At 32.8% G+C, this 16433-nt stretch overlaps 2 protein-coding genes across 11 annotated transcripts in view; both read right to left on the reverse strand.

Moving 5' to 3' along the window:
* Rgk3 (Rad, Gem/Kir family member 3) overlaps positions 1 to 8269 on the reverse strand; it is a 38537-nt gene extending 30268 nt beyond the window's left edge. Inside the window, exons 1-3 of one of the 2 annotated variants that reach the window (XM_012363512.2) lie at positions 7587 to 8269; positions 4277 to 5026; positions 1791 to 2054 (exon numbers count right to left, since the gene is read on the reverse strand). In XM_012363512.2, coding sequence (XP_012218935.1) covers positions 1791 to 2054; positions 4277 to 4535 — 523 coding nt within the window. In that variant the 5' untranslated portion in view covers positions 4536 to 5026; positions 7587 to 8269. The remainder of the gene's footprint in view (positions 1 to 1790; positions 2055 to 4276; positions 5027 to 7586) is intronic. The other variant, XM_012363511.2, reaches the window with a different exon arrangement.
* Positions 8270 to 11787: 3518 nt separating this feature from the next.
* pdm3 (pou domain motif 3) overlaps positions 11788 to 16433 on the reverse strand; it is a 292867-nt gene continuing 288221 nt past the window's right edge. For all 9 annotated transcript variants that reach the window (XM_067356113.1, XM_067356111.1, XM_067356108.1 and 6 more), the window contains one exon: positions 11788 to 16383. In XM_067356113.1, coding sequence (XP_067212214.1) covers positions 16259 to 16383 — 125 coding nt within the window. In that variant the 3' untranslated portion in view covers positions 11788 to 16258. The remainder of the gene's footprint in view (positions 16384 to 16433) is intronic.

Below are 16433 nucleotides of genomic sequence, written 5' to 3' on the forward strand. Positions count from 1 at the left end.
TTCATGGAGCTAATCAACTTTTAATCGATGTTATCTTAGGGATTACACTAACTCGGTGGTGACATCGAATTGCTGCAAGGTAAAATTTGCTAGTGCCGGTTGACGATCGATTTTTCCGGACGTATAACCGGGTCGACCCGGCTGCTATGTGTGTGAAGTATGCGCGTGAATGTGTGAGTGTATGAAATTACCGAAGGTACCACGCATTCGTCTGTATTCACGCCAGGACACATTATTATCAAGCGCGACTTTAGACGGACGTATGTAAATGACTTTCACGCGCGATCATTGGCTCATCGTACTCGAGTTAGATTCCCGTGGTAGAGCCGTCGGTCGACGTCACAGTTATAGCTTACTCTATTTTCGCTTATCTCGAGTCCACCACGGTCTTCTCCTCTGCCGAATCTCTTTCTCACTCATGTATTTCTGGCTTGACTTCTCGCGAAGTACGCACACGCCGCAGAATCGCGAGGAAACACACAGTTCGAAGTACTTCGATTAAATTTATTTTTGTTTTTGTTCTTCGCTTGTGTAAATTGTCCGCGATTCCAGAAAGAACCGCCCGACAGTTCAGAAATAAATTTCACGATACTTAGTTTTCAAATAATATCACAAAGTTTGTGTATTTCAGATTTTCTAAAAGATTGAATATAAGAAAATAAAGTGGATAAAAAGAATGATGGTTGTTTTGACATTAACATATTCATAATTTTTTTTGTGTCATCAAACATATTTATACCTTCAATTTGTTTCAAATAAACTTTATCGGATCAAGATTTGAAGCTTAGAAGCGTAGTTAATGTTCAAAAATTTTAAATATGTAAAAAAAAAGATTAAATAATTCCTTAATCTTTCTCGCCCGATCACACGAAAAGTTTTAGACTTTAAAGTTCAGAAAATACGTATTTTCTAAGACACCCCATCCTGGAAATATGACCCTACTGTGAATTTATATTACCCTTATTTAGATAAACATTGATGTATTTCATTACCATTAATATGACATAACATACTTCATGAATATAAAACACGGATAATCTTTTGTATAAAATAATCGTTATTTTTAAAATAATGATGTTTAACCACGTAAAAGTCATGAAGAAAATATTGTTAAATTCATGAAATACCGCAAAATAGCTTTAATCGGTAATCGATTCGTCCAAAACTCTTCGCCGCCACGAAACTATCGAAAAATTCAACAGTTGCTTTGCCCACGTAGTTACCGATACTTTCGTGATAAATCGAGAATGCTTGCACAATGATGAGAGCTGTCAATAATTCGTGCTACAAAAGAGCGTGTACACGTTTAACAAGTTTTTCATCGCTTTCGCCGTTAAGCAAACGTCGATGGTTTATAAAGTGTTCGGGAAACTACAACGATAGAGTGCAGAATTTGGAAAATATTTAAAGATAAAAAATTCAGTATAAAACTCTCTAAAAATATTTCAGATATTAAATATCGTAAAATCCAGCAGCTTAAAATAAAGTGCACAGACAGCCTACGCATAGTACGTAGATCAAGAGCTAAGATCTCGCTTAGATTTAAAGATCGTAAAAGTTTGCTTGTTAAAAAATTGAGAAACTAAAATGTAACGCTTATAATCTTCTTCCGCGAGAAGCTACAAATGTAAAAACGCGATAGTCTACATTTAAAAACATCTATTCCAAGAATTTAAGATTAAAAAAAGTTTTAAGATTCTATTAGATTTAAATATGTACTTCTCACATTTTCGTAACAAGCAAAATTGTTTTCTACGATTTCGTTTACAGGTAAAAGAATGATTTCTGACCTTTGCTGGTGAGACTGAAGCTACGGAGTCTATAACTATCCTCATCTTCGCCATCCTCCCGCGGTGGCATCTGAGACGAGACATCGGGCACATCCAGAAAGGCGTTGCTCTTCCTATGATGCGTGTGATGCATGCTCTGCCCTCGTCGGCTACCTCGTCTCCTGATTCCTGGACTGATGTCATTCTCGGTCAATTTCGGCTCGCTACTGCAGTGGGCCGACTTCATGGTTCCCTCGTGATGATGGTGATGATGATGGGCAGCAGCTGAAATCGAAGAGAGCACTACTTTTATATAAGCTCGATATACAAACTTGGCTAAAAGCCATAGTCAATATCAATCATGTGTATCAATGTCAATTGATATCAAAGGCAATAGATGAAACTAGTCATCCTTTCAACTGTTGCGCTAAACTTTTTGTATTGCAGTGCGTAAAAAGTATTGTAAAAAGCACTGCAAAAAGTATTTCAATATAATTATTAACAAAGAGTATTAAAAACAGAATGTAAAAATTTACTGTGCCGTTTAATATGTAAAGCTATGCAAACAATATGGAAATCCTGTAAGCTCTTTTAATTATATTATTTACCATTATTCCTGATTCTTTGTTTCTCTTTTATTTATACATGCGTTTTATTGCAGTTTAAAATAATCACTGCGTAGAGAGCATTTCCCTTTGTCATTTCATTAAGAAAAAATTTAATTTTTGCTGAAATATATTTTTGATATTCGGCTTTGATATGCTGCAATGTCACGAAAATATATGGATTTTACAATAGAATGTGTGTGTTTAAGTAACACATAAAATTGTTAGGAAAAAAATTCTTTAACCAATCAATAGAGCAATCATTGGAGCAGAACAAATGCGTTCCTTTTCAACTTCGTGTCGATCGAGTGTTTTTTTTTTTTCAGCAAAGAAGAGTAAAGCAAAGAACGGAGCATTTTTCAAAGGTACTACACCAATTACATCGCAAAACCGGCGCGTGGAAAGCCGAGTGATTTAGTACAAGTCTTGAGAGTTGTCGGGAAATGAAACTAAATGATGCGAAAAGGGAAAGAGAAGCAGGCTCAGATAGCTTAACACATTTTCGAATATTTGCTTTGCTTAATCGCAAAGTTTATCAAGCGAATAAATTCCCCTATTTCACCATACATATTCATCCACTTCAAGAAAACAAAATCTCTCATTTAAATGCAATCGCGATTGAATGAACTTTAAAACCGGAATTAATTCTACATTTATAACAAGAAACATAATATTACATGTTAATTGCACATATAATAACAAACAATATTAAAATAATAAATTAAAATATTATATTAAGATATTATAATAGAATAGGAACACGGCTTAGAAATATTTAATCATTGACTTTATAATATTTTATCACATTGCATAACAATTGCGTTCGAAATTAATAGTATAATACGCAATTAAATTAGTAAGATAACGTTTATATGACAAAATAATTTTTTACAATATATATATTACGTGGAATTGCAAGTAATTTATTTCTAAAAAATATCAAGAAGTAAAAAAATATTATTATTTTAATAAAAAACTTTATTGCTTAATTGGGTATCCATTTACCGAATAAGAAATACCAACTAAGTTCTATTACCTCGGCATATTATACTGAAATTTTACCCGTGTAAACTTTAATTAAAATCCGCGTCTTGGTTGCATTACATTTACGTACAAGTATAACAAATTACTCTCCTAAATATTCTTGTTCTTTGTTAAAACGTCTCCGTGTCTCCGGAGTTTTAAATGTACAGCGAAAGCACTATGCTGCGCAAATCTGGCGACACGGGGCGAGTTTCTAAACTAGTAGTGACACGGTGGCATACGACGACATGTTTGGACTGTCAGTGACCTACTAGCCAAATCCACGTACAAGAATAGCAGCCGCAATAATTTCAAGAACTCTTGTGAGACTAAAGCGGCGTGTTACCAGTGCAATATCGTAAGCTTCGGAGTACACTTTGCTCTTTCACCGGGAGAGATCGTACGTCACCGGTGACGTTTCCACGAGTTTATCGGGTAATGTCGAAGTCATGCCCGTCACTCTGCCACGTAATCCTGTCGCGTAAAATAGACCTTTATGTACCTCGAGATTCAATCTCGGCCAAAAATGTTTGTATCTTCATCATTAGGGAAAAGTTCAACACGCAAACAATCATTTGACATTTCAAACCTTCAAATACTTAGTTATATATTTCCAATTAAAAACTTTCTAAGAAAAAAAGTGAGTCATTGGCATAGATAAACTAGCCGATAAATTACAGAATATCTTAAAAATTCAAAAGAGAAATTAAACTTGTCAACCGTAAAATAATTATGATTTACAAATTTCAAAATCTTTAAATGCATAAATTTTTAAATCCTTTTCAAAGATTCACGAATTCTAATTAGGTCACATTCAATTCTCACGCAAGATCCCACGCATCGTTACCTTATCCCCATTTCAGCCATTACTATCATTACCTTGGGCGGCAGCACGGCGACGGATGCTTTTATTTCCGCCGGAAACACGGGCGCTCTGGGATCTCGTAGCTGGTCTGCGTCTTCTCGTGGGTGTACTACTATCTGGTGTTCCACTGCCGCTGTCCCTTTCCCGTTCTCCTCTCTCCCTTTCGCGGGCTCCCGAGGGTGGCATAGCCTCCAGCATTTGTTCCATACTGGAAAATCCCGGAGCACAAATCGAAGCCGATCTGGTTTTCCGGCGAAGCGAGTCTTCTGCCATCCTTTCAAATTATCACAGCTACCACTGTATCTTCTCGTCACTAATCACGACCCGGCGCTTTCGCCTTTTAATGACGATTATCTTCTAATTATATATTCTCCGGGTTTCCCGCTAATTTCTTCCTTTTCCACGAATTATTCTCTGTAGCTTTGTAAAGTCTATATCTCACTTATTGATCACAAAGTACAACGATATGTGGGCATTGTTTTTATCGCAATTTTTGCATTTTTTAAATGCTAGACACGAGTGTGTGCGTGTATTAGTAGAAGCATTTATTCATAAAATTTATTTTTATCTTGAAAATGTCGCACCATGTGTGATTTCCGGAATGTCTCTTCAAGCGACTCAAAACTATGGTTTGTATGACGCGATTATCAGTAAAGTCGCTAAAGATATACGAGATATCCTTGAATATGAGAACGCCACGAATCCGATATCACGTCGACAAATCCTGCGTCGTTCCAAAGTAAACCCTTGCACTTTTCTTCATTCTACAAATAAAATATAAAATGGTTGATATTTTTTGGTCACGTATGTATGAATAATTACAGCCACGGCAAATAGCGTTTTCCCTAAATTGGTGGAACAATCGTGCGTTTATCGTGTTTCTTTTTTGTGCCCATTTTCTTTTTTACATCTTTCCTATCGTTATTCTGCCGGAAATTTGCTCGCATGTTAATTAGACCCACCCTGTCAATTAATATCTCCATTACTTCGTCGCCGCAAACGCGTCTTCGAAAGCGGATATAAACTTATAAATGTCATGCAATATTTCTTAGCATCAATATTCTGAATATTTAATTATTCTGAATTGTTTAAAATAAATATTTTATTTAAACTAACATTGACTAGAAGTAATATTAAAAGTAAAGCAAATCTAGTTTTTAATAAAATATTTTATTAACGTTAAATAAATGAATTTTTTTTTCACAAGTTAAAAACGTTAAATAATTTAAATATGAATTTGCGTTTCAGTTTTAGCACTGTTTGAGCGACTGCTTGATTCAATAGAACTAGATTGTGAAATATTAATGATTAGAAATGTATCTTGCTTTCTGATTAAGTAGAATAAACATTGGTGACTATGTCAAGTGTATAGTTGGCAGCATCTGAAGTTTCACGAAACCCGACGAAAGACAACTCGGTGGGTTGTCGAAGCTGTCGAAGTTGGCGAACAGTGAGCGCGATACAGCTGAAAGATATCGGTGCGCGAAGGCGTTCCGGCAACTATAATCGAGTATTGACAAAGGAAAGCTCAGTCTGAACCAACACAATTTCACAACGCCTTATTAACGTACTCTCTTCGATAGAGTTTGTTCTTGTCACGTAATAATTTACTTTTAAACTATAAGAGAATGCGAAGGAAATTAAATCGCTTGTTTCTAAATATAATTAAATTTTTATTCCAATAATTTTATGGTTGCATTATTTAATTTTATGGATTAATATACAGTTGAATTATACATATATTATATATATTTTTTTAATGAAATCTTATTTAAAGTATTAAATTGTATATATTAATACTTAAAAAGTATCACCTTATTTTTTCTCTCGTGTAAAAGTTAAAATATAACTATAACTCTACACACATGACATTATTTTGCACCGTCTTCTTCCTCTCTTTGTTTAAAAGATAATATTTCTTTTCTTTTCTTTCAGTTTACACTTGTTAATATATTTAAATAAAAATTTAAATTCTTTGGAACACAAAGAATGATAATAAAAATATATAATATAACAGAATTATTTTGCGATGTATTCTTTATTAATTAAACTGTTTGCATGTTATAAGAACAAAATAAAAGAGATATTCTACATATAAAATTTATTCTGTTATTATCATAACGCAAAAACCGCGAGTTCTTGCATGGCATAAAATAAAAATGACAAAGAAATTTCTTCAACAAATGTGTGATGTTGCAAAGAACTTTATTTAAAATACTTCCCTTACAAGGTATCTCTTCTGTGAAACAATATATGCACGCGAGGACGCGTTTATCAGAGATAGACCGTAGGATTAAGTAGAGGAAGTGAAGCTTTATCTCCTCTTATTGACAAGCGTAAGAAAAGGTCTCACATACGAGGTTCCTCATCGATATTATGTGTTAAATCGATAGCTGTAAGTGCTCTATGTATTCACGCAACATTACATTATGACATCAATATTACGAAATGTCATAAAAAAGCATCGTTGCAAAAATTACATGCTGCCCTTATAAAGCCGTAATATTTTTACTGTTCTTATGTAATTGTTACTTTAACTACAGTTATTACTATGTAATAATCGAGATTTTAAAGTTGATATTGCAAGGAATTAAATGATCCAATGCATTTTCCTATCTCTCATACAATGGTAATCGTTTTGTGTATTATTGAATCGCAATTATTTTTGTATGCAATGCCGTGAAACATTAAAATTAAATCACTCTTATGCTTTTAATAATCTCTATTTAGCTCTACAATTTCTTGAATTATCGTATATTAAAATCTAGTTTGGATATACAATAAATTTCACGCACGAGTCTCAAAATAGCCAAAATGTATTGGTCTATAATTAGTGACCTGCTTTCTATTAGCATCATCGTGACTGAGATAAACTATTTTTTTAAAAAGTATTTTTTACCTGTTTTTCTTAAAATATTAAATCCCATTTCTAACTAATGAATTATTTCTTTTAAGTAACATTTTTTAAAATTACAATTACGTGAATTTAAGATAAAGAATATTACTTTTGTTAATATTTAGTAGAAAAAAAATTAAAAAATAATTAAAAAAGATTTTGTCTATAGAAATAGCGTGATTACTAGAATGATTAAATTTAATTAAGATTTAATTTAATTAAATTCAGCTTAAATTAGATTAAATTTAATAATATATTATTCAATATATAATATTTACCTTTTTAAATTTTTTTTCATAAAATAATGTATTTTAATTTGCAATTATTAAATCAAGCACATCTAACATATATTTTGTAATAATTATTTGTCGGTTAAAGCTCTAGTGACCAGTATTTCTTTATTCAATTACTCAATGTTATCAACTTACCACGGAAGGGTTAAGGGCAAAATAGCAAGACACCGTGCGCCCTTCGAGATTTTCAAAGTCGGAGCATCGGTTTTTTTTCTACGCGATAATTACTCTACTCTCTCTCTCTCTCTCTTTCTCTCTCTCTCTCTCTCCCCCTCTTCGTCAACTTATTTTTTTCTCCGATGATTAATTATAGAGCGTTTTACATAAATCTTCTAGAGGAGATGCATAAACATCTCAACCGATCTATCCCCTTGCACATTCGCCTCCGCGTCTCACTCCCCTAAGAGCTTTGCCGCGACTGTAATTATCCCTCTTTTTCGATACTCGGCAACCTCTGCCCTTTAACTACGATTATATCGAGAAATGATTCACGCGCTTTTCACTCTTTTTCTCTTTCTCTCGAAAAATCGCTCCGAAATATCGCGGTGTCTCATCCGCCTCATCCGAATTAATTATCTCTCCAGATCGATTTGCCGCGTACAGTGATCGATCCTTACCACTTTAGGCCGTCAGCGACCGTGGAATCTCTTCTCGTCATTTTCTACTTCGATTTTCTCCGCAATTACGACCTCGAATCACATGTCTCAATCGCTTATACGCGAGCGCGTCCCGACGACACGACGCACGTCCGACAATGCGCGGCACACTGAAAGCAGCCCGGCGTCGTGGCGGCCGCTAGAGCGAGAAGCGACGCGGCGACGCCAGGCGTCGGCGTCAGTCCTCTCACACGCCCTCGTCACCAACCACGACCACGACGAAGAGGACGATGACGATGACGACAACGACGACGAAGAAGTTGGCGCACATCCAACTCTGAATGCTCCAGCTTTTCAACACAATTCACCAAACGCAAAGGCGTTTCGCGGGGAATCACCGGAAATGGCAGAATCCAGATGTAGCGAAGAACTGTTGATAATACTTGTCAATACGTTAATTATTTAACCTCAATTTAAGCAATATATTTATGTCGTTAAGTTCAAAATGAGATCTATTTAAAATCATAAGTTCCAGTTTTGTCTTAACATCTAGGTATGTAAAATTTTTGTTTATTAAACAATGTCTTTTAAAAATTTTAAATTTGTATAAGACAAAAATTCACATGTCTAATTTAGTATATCTTATTAAAATCAGTCTTATATTATAATTAGTTTTATTTGTACCTTTTTGTGAATTTTATTGTTTTCTTTACATCCTTTATTTTAATAAAATGTCATATTTTCTATCAAATTGAAATTTGAAGCTTGCAGACGAAATTCCATTATAATGGCACTCGACAAATGTAATATTATATTATGCATAGAAAAATGACAAAAGATATGTTTTTAAAAGAACAAAATTTCTAATTTTCCGTCTAAGAAAATTTTTTATATTTTGTAAATGACATGTGATGTAATAGATTTTATGAGAACTTCATCTTCATTAGATCGCTAGCACTAATTTCGCATAACTTTCAACTATTTCGCAAAAAAAGTCATTACTTTACTTCATCACTTTTGTAAATATATTTAAAATAATATTTTCTTAGTTATTATTTTAGAAATTTAAACAATACAGATATTTAAAACAGAATTCTATTTTATTTCTATTCTATACGCGTTCTATTCTATTTTAATTTTAAATAATTTCTTATTAACCTGGAATAAATGTTCAAAAGATATCTATAAAAAGATTATTATTAGCATTGATTACGTAGTACAGTCAGAATGAACTACTGATGTAATATTTATGTACTGCGTAATTTTTTTCAGATTTAATAAAATGAACAAGCTAGCAATCAATTAAATTTCTGATAAGATAATAAATTTAATGTAATACAAGATAAGATAAATCCTTTTAACGTTACTTCAATAGTATCGATCGAATCGTTTAATATTTTGCGTTTTATTTTCTACATAAAATAAAATAATTTTGTATATATATATATATATATAAATTAAAAGCATTATTTTGAGCAACAAATAACTGAAATAACTTATTATTATTAAATCACTACATTTGCTGCATCACTATCTGTAAGCTGATCCAAGTAACACGTCATAAAATTTGTTCTTAAGCACCAACCTGTTTAAATTCTGATAATAAGTGTTGAAATCAGCGCAAACTAGCTCATGTGATTTCATTCTCAAGAGAACTATTACGAAGTAATACAATTTTAAATCGTTTCGGAAAAGTCATCCTGACATCTTGGCACTGTATCTTGTTTGAAGAAACCCCTTGATATTTGCTTTATATAAACTAACTACTTGCTTAAATAATTCCTGGTTTATTTTACATAGTCAGTATACTTCATTGCGAAAAGTGCTGCATCACTATTCCAATGAAACGAGCCGCTAATTTAATAAAACAAGTATAAGCTTTAAGAGAGAATTTCTCAAGATTTGCAAATTAAAATTTTAATTTGGTTTTAAAAATTTCATTGACGATGAATATACTATCTAATATAATTTAAGATAAAATAGCTAAAGAGATTGAATAGATAATCCTAGATAATTTACACATGGCTTAAGTTTTATCGCACATGTTGCCTTACAATATATTCGTGTGTCATAATAGAAGGAAGATTCCTAGAAGATACATGTGCTTTTCAACAAACAAAAATAGAATTCTAAATTACGACATTAATTATTGGTTCAAGAAGAGGATATCGGCTGAAAAACTAACAAACTATAAGAAAATAGTTTCGCAACTTTTCTCATCGAAAAGAGAGCTCTTATATAATTTCATTAATCCAATAAAAAAGTGTGGTCTTATATTTGTTCTTACTTTCTATATTTTGCTTTAATATATTCATGTTGCAGCTTTTCGATTTTGATTTGCTGATCTGAGAATGAGACACTCTGGTGACATGGAACTCATTTAAAACATTAAATTTTCTAAATCGAGTTCTTCGTCAATGATAATTATATTCGGCACAAGAGGAAAAAGAATAATAGCACCATCTGTAACAAGACATGGAAAAATATTTGTGTAACATAAAAATGTGAATTTTTGTTGAGTCGCTGGATATGAAATATAAAAGCGTTTTGCGTGGTTGCCGTACAATGTCATTATAACCATTCGTAAAATTTGTCCCTAATGCGGAACACATTATTTATCGATGCCGAGTTCTCCTCATCCCGTCTCGTTTCGTTCGTCCAACGTTAGACTAAACGGTGCACGCGATGTATTTTTGACTTGTGGTAGTTTAAAGCTATTTCAAGATGAAGCCAAGTCAACCTTTTGCATCATCACGATTTCTCGCTTTTACTTTCACCTTTAATTTTTTTTATTTTTTAATATCTTTTCCTTTTTCCATCTCAGGAAATGTTTTTTTTCTCTTGAGTGAGCTTTCAAACCGTTTATTCTACGATGATGACTCAATGTTGAATACTTTCTCGGTATAAGCATCGCATGACTGCTCCTAATGTATCAGAAATAGACTTTGAAATACAAGAGAAAGTCTATGAGAATGGTCGAATAATTCGCATAAAAGTTCTTGGAAGTCAAAGAGAGGTAGTCGTTGATTTTTAATACGATTGAGCTGATATACACTTAAATAAGATTATAAATTTCAAACAGTTTCTCGCTTATAAGTATAAAGTAGCAGAGAAATTTATTCAATATTGTCCGCAATAATATTCCGCGATATTTATTGCCATCGTTTTTTTATTATATCGAAAAATAAGTTAATAATTGAGTTTAAAGATAAATTTTTATTTATATGTAAACTATATCTCAAGATTTTAATATAAAAGTTTTAAAATAATTTGTAATTAATTTTTTTTTTGCTTTTGACACTTTACTCGAAACCACTTTTATGAGACTTGCATTGTTTTATATTTCAAAACTATATTACATAATAATTGCGTGAATATCACCAGTGCGTGTGCACAAAGGGGTTGCTCAAGATAAACAATATTCCTTTATGGGTCAACTGGCTAATCTATATGATGATTCTACACGCGCAATGCAATCGTGGTGCGCCACATTCGAAATTAGGCATTCCTAATTGCAAATGCCATCCGGTGCGTATGGTCGCTTCAAATTCCGTTTCGGCCTAAATATCACCTTTACAATTTCTTGAAGTTGACATTATACATTGGAAAAATACATAATATATTGGACAAAAATGCATACAGGAAAATGCAAATAAAATGTGAAAAAATGTTTTACAAAGTAAATTTGCTGACAAAGAGTTAATTATTTGGTTAACAGAAAAGTAAAATATAAATACGTGTTAAAAAAGCACGTTTATAATTTATTGCGTGTATTTGTTCATTATTTCAATATCAAGTGATAAACATTTCCATCAAAGTTTTTGGCAGTTTTGATGAAAGCTGTGTTTAGCTTGACGTGCGCTCAATTGGAATGGAGATTGCTTGTTATTAATAAATAATTGTGTAGCGGTATACTACATATAATCTTTATATGCTGTACCGTATATCGCTAATAATTACGAAATTACTGATAACTAAGTTATATTAAATTTCTAATTTATTTGCCGAATGTTAGTATGTTATATTGACAAATATCGGCAAATGTTTCATATTTTACAAATGGTACAATACCAACTAATAGTATAACAAAATTTTATGCAAAGTATTTTGTACAAATTTGAAAAAAGGTTTTCCAAAGTAAATGTACATGCAACAATTTAATATGTTACAATTAATAATTAATTATTTTTTTATATTAAATGATACATTACATCTTTATTGCAGCTCTCTCCAATTCCTACTCATGGGAACCCATTGATTTAGTGATAACGCATGTGCATAGCCAGACGAATCCAGACATATATATATATGCGTACGAAGCTATACCTCTTCATCGGAATATTGTGCGCTGGAATAGTTGGTTACGGCTTTATCAAGTGATAAGGTAAAAACGGCAGTGCTATTCCTGATAAAACGCCTGATTCTAAGATAAAGAGACCAACTGATAAGATACAAAATCATTTTCAGTATAAATGTAGGTATCTTTCTTTTCGTTTGATGGAATTGTCAATTTCTTGAAATTTTTATTTTCAATACATATCGGCAAAATATTAAAATAGGAAAGATAGAGATACATATTTGACGCTTTTGAAATGCAGTTGAACTTATTATTTAATCTTGCTATTAGTATAAGATTTATAATGCAAACTAATTTGTAAAATTTTTTATTGCGTATCTGAAATTATTCAAATAATCTTATAAGAAAGAAAACAATCTATCTCGAAAAATGAAACAAAACTGTCAAGACAAAAAAAAGTCTTTACAATATTTGTAACTTATAAATAATTTTATCTTATTAAGCGCATAGTTACAAAAAACATGTATGTGATACAATTATTAATCGGAAAATCAAATTGACTTTTAATCGCGAAAAGCAATAGATACGACTTCTTGTTATTTGTACCACAATATATGTTTTTATTTTATTTTTGTGGACACCTACTAAATTTTACACAGGTATTCACTTAACGGCTAAGATTCTTGTCCTTCATTTAAATATGTAATTTAATGTTACATCGTGTGCCTAGGTGCTAACATTGAAGCTAAAGCTACGGTTGCTTAATTTAATTGTATACTTATGTGCTTAATTGCCGACTGTGTGCTTATTTCGTTGCCAAGATCAATTGATTCTCGCCTTCGGCGAAAACAGCTTACCGAGTTGCATGATTTTCTCCGCAGTGAAGTCGAAACGGCGTGCTCCCCGACAGTGGCAATGTCGAATCAATTGATCGGCGAGTCGTACTTTAGCATTGTTAACTTGCTGATTGTATCATGATTATTAGCTTAACTTTGCGTTCATCATATTTACAATTCAAGTTTTGCAGTTCAGTTATATACTTTATAAAACGTAGTAGGAACTTTGGTTTCGCTGGGCAATGTTTCAGGAGCAGTTTCCTCTTATTAATTTGTGACTTTATCTCGTGACCTGACACGGCTTTTTAGGGGTGTTTTTTTTTTTTTTATTATTTACGGTCATGAAGTAACTACCCGTTCTTATTTAGTCTATCTTTAATTTACGAAAATCACCGGATAAGACGAGCAATTCAGCTGGAAACTGCTATAAAACATTCGCCCGTGGATTTATCTTCCTTAGAAATATGACACCCACGAATACAATTCACATTTTTTTGTAATACTCATGTTTATATTTTCATAAGGTTCTCTATTTGAATATTTCAGTTTCACGAAGAAAATACACATGATTCGAAAACTGTCTCCGCGTTTTTATTTTTATCACCGCTGCGCGTCTTCCGACGCTCTGCTCTTTTTATTCTCCTTTTTTTTTCTTCTCTCGCTCTCACTCTTTTTCTCTCTCTCTCTTTCTCTCATATAACAAAATTTAATAACCGGAATATTTCTGTACAAACGTTTTCGCTTTTTTATCAAAAAGGATAACATACATATCCCACCCCTTAATCAAAATTTTGAATTTTGAATTTTACTCCATTGCCTATCTTTTCTCCAACTCCCCTACTCGTATCTTTCACCCTCTCTCTCTTATTCGTATATTACAACATTTTAGGAACAGATCACTTTGCTCTTCTCAGGCTTAAAAGTAAAACCTTAAAATACTTTTTACTTTTAGAAATTTATTACTTTTTAACCATGTAAATTTTCTTTGCATGAATTCAGCTATTTTATAGCGCTATGATAATAAAAGTTAATTATAATATTACAATGTCTAAGTATATCGTAATATGTACAGGCTACCTTTGCACCCCTAACTACGCGTCACGTTAGAGATTTCATATTATTGTAGCGAATAATCCATTATAAAGAGGATAAAGTACATTTTATGCACAATCTTACCCATTCAATGTACTCGTTTGCTAAATATTAAGAAAACCGTATTTTATGGGCTTTATTTAAATATTCTCTTACGCGGGAAAACCACTGCGATCGCTTGCTGCTAAATGACTGCGTCAACATAATGCGTGTCTAGCAACGCATGCAAATCAATCGTCTAAGAGTCAATACGATGGATAGAATAATTTTAGATGGCCATGTTAATGCATTTATTTGTGATTATAATTTCTTTGTCGAGACGGATACAATAATACATAAATAACTCTTCGATCTCAAAACCACGCATCTGTAATATTTTCCGCTGTATTCATTTACGCTCGAAGGAGTACGCGAATAGAATTATTCGATTCATAGTTTTTCTTCCTTTTGAGCAGCTACAAATACACCTTATAAAATTACAATAGGAATTGGATGAGATACAGAAGCATATCTTGATACCGAAGAATTATGATCGTGGAATATCCCGCAGCTAAGAATCGAGCTCTAGTAAAATTGAAGTTTTCGTCCGAGCTACATTGTTATTCAGCGAATAAGCGGATCGCATATATGTATAGGAACGGAGGATGCGTGCTCGTTTAACACGTATACGTCTTATATGGCAGATTATTACGGACTAGTTTTGCAGAAACTCGAATCTCGCCTGTCTCTAACCGTCTCTTTCCTACAGGATTAAATACAACTTCAGGAGCGTTGGTAGTGTGGCATGTGGTACATAATCGTTTATAGCATACTTTCAAAGACGTTATTGCGTTATTTAATCACTAAAGGAATTTCATTGATTTCTAAATACACGTGTAATTTACAGACTTCGCGCGCACTAAAAACTCTTGATTGACCTGTTTCGTGCGGAAACTATGAAAATATTATTGTACTCCTTCTAATTGTGTACTGTGTATATATGCAAAGAATAATGCCGTAATCAATAGGGAACTTTTGCATTTGTTATTTAAGCGATATTTTTATTTGCATAATTTAACGACGTGAGACAATAATATTTCAGAATTTTCACCCAAACTCAATCACAGTTCTTAGTGCGCGTAAAAGATTACGCCCTTCAAGTTTTTCGATTTTTAGTGCATTTTCGATTGCAACGTCAATTGATTATGTATCAATCACATGTAATTGTTCAAAGTTCGTCGCTTACGTACTAACTTTTTCGTCAATAATCATTTTAAAGGTAGCTAAATTTTTATTAATTATTATCTGTGCGACGATTTGCATACCTTTCCGCCTGGTTTGAATCGATCAGATTCCGACAAACATACATGTCCCGATTTTAGAATGAAGCAACTCCAATTAATTAGAGAAGTCGGAAAGTGGTTTTTTTGTCGTTGCTTGATAAACGGTTCACAGTAATTTCGATCGTCGAGGCATTTACGTCCGTCGGTTCGTTGATGCTTACCAATTGCCGCTAACTTGTCCGTTCAAAACTTGAAACTGGATCAGCTAATCAGTGTTCTCCAGTAGATATATATATCTATGAAAATTGGAAGCGCGCGACGGATTGGTACCAAATGAGAAACAACGATTTTAGATTATCAGTTCTCGATATTCGACTCATGTATACATCACATATTCGTAGATTAAAGCTATTTACATATAGATGTCGTATACACCTGCGATCACAATATTCGAAGAACTTTGCTTCGATCTAGAACGATCTTTCCGCACCGGATTAAATTTCATAATAACTGCGATTTTTTTTTTTTTAATTAATCTCTCTTTCAAACGCTTTTTTTTTCGTATTCCGACATAGAATTATGGAAATCTCGTTCTCGCGACGCTGTTTATTTATGCTAAGAGAAACGCGAAATTTGAAAAATGTCACGAAACGTATTTTTTATCGCTCGGAATTTGAAGCTATTCTCATATGTTGCTCGGTTGATCAGTAGATGAAGTCCTTCCCTATACAACGCCTTTCGACATCATCCTCACCGTATTCTTCAAAGCTTGCCTCTTGTTGCAGAACCAAATTCTTATCACTTCTCTATCGTATCCTAATCGATGCGCTAAAGTCGTGATTTCGTTACCTACAAAAGAGAATAAAAATTTTTAACGTATTAAAAATTGGGATAGATCT

The sequence above is a fragment of the Linepithema humile genome, chromosome 5, assembly GCF_040581485.1.
Source record: "Linepithema humile isolate Giens D197 chromosome 5, Lhum_UNIL_v1.0, whole genome shotgun sequence".
Taxonomy (NCBI): Eukaryota; Metazoa; Arthropoda; class Insecta; order Hymenoptera; family Formicidae; genus Linepithema; species Linepithema humile.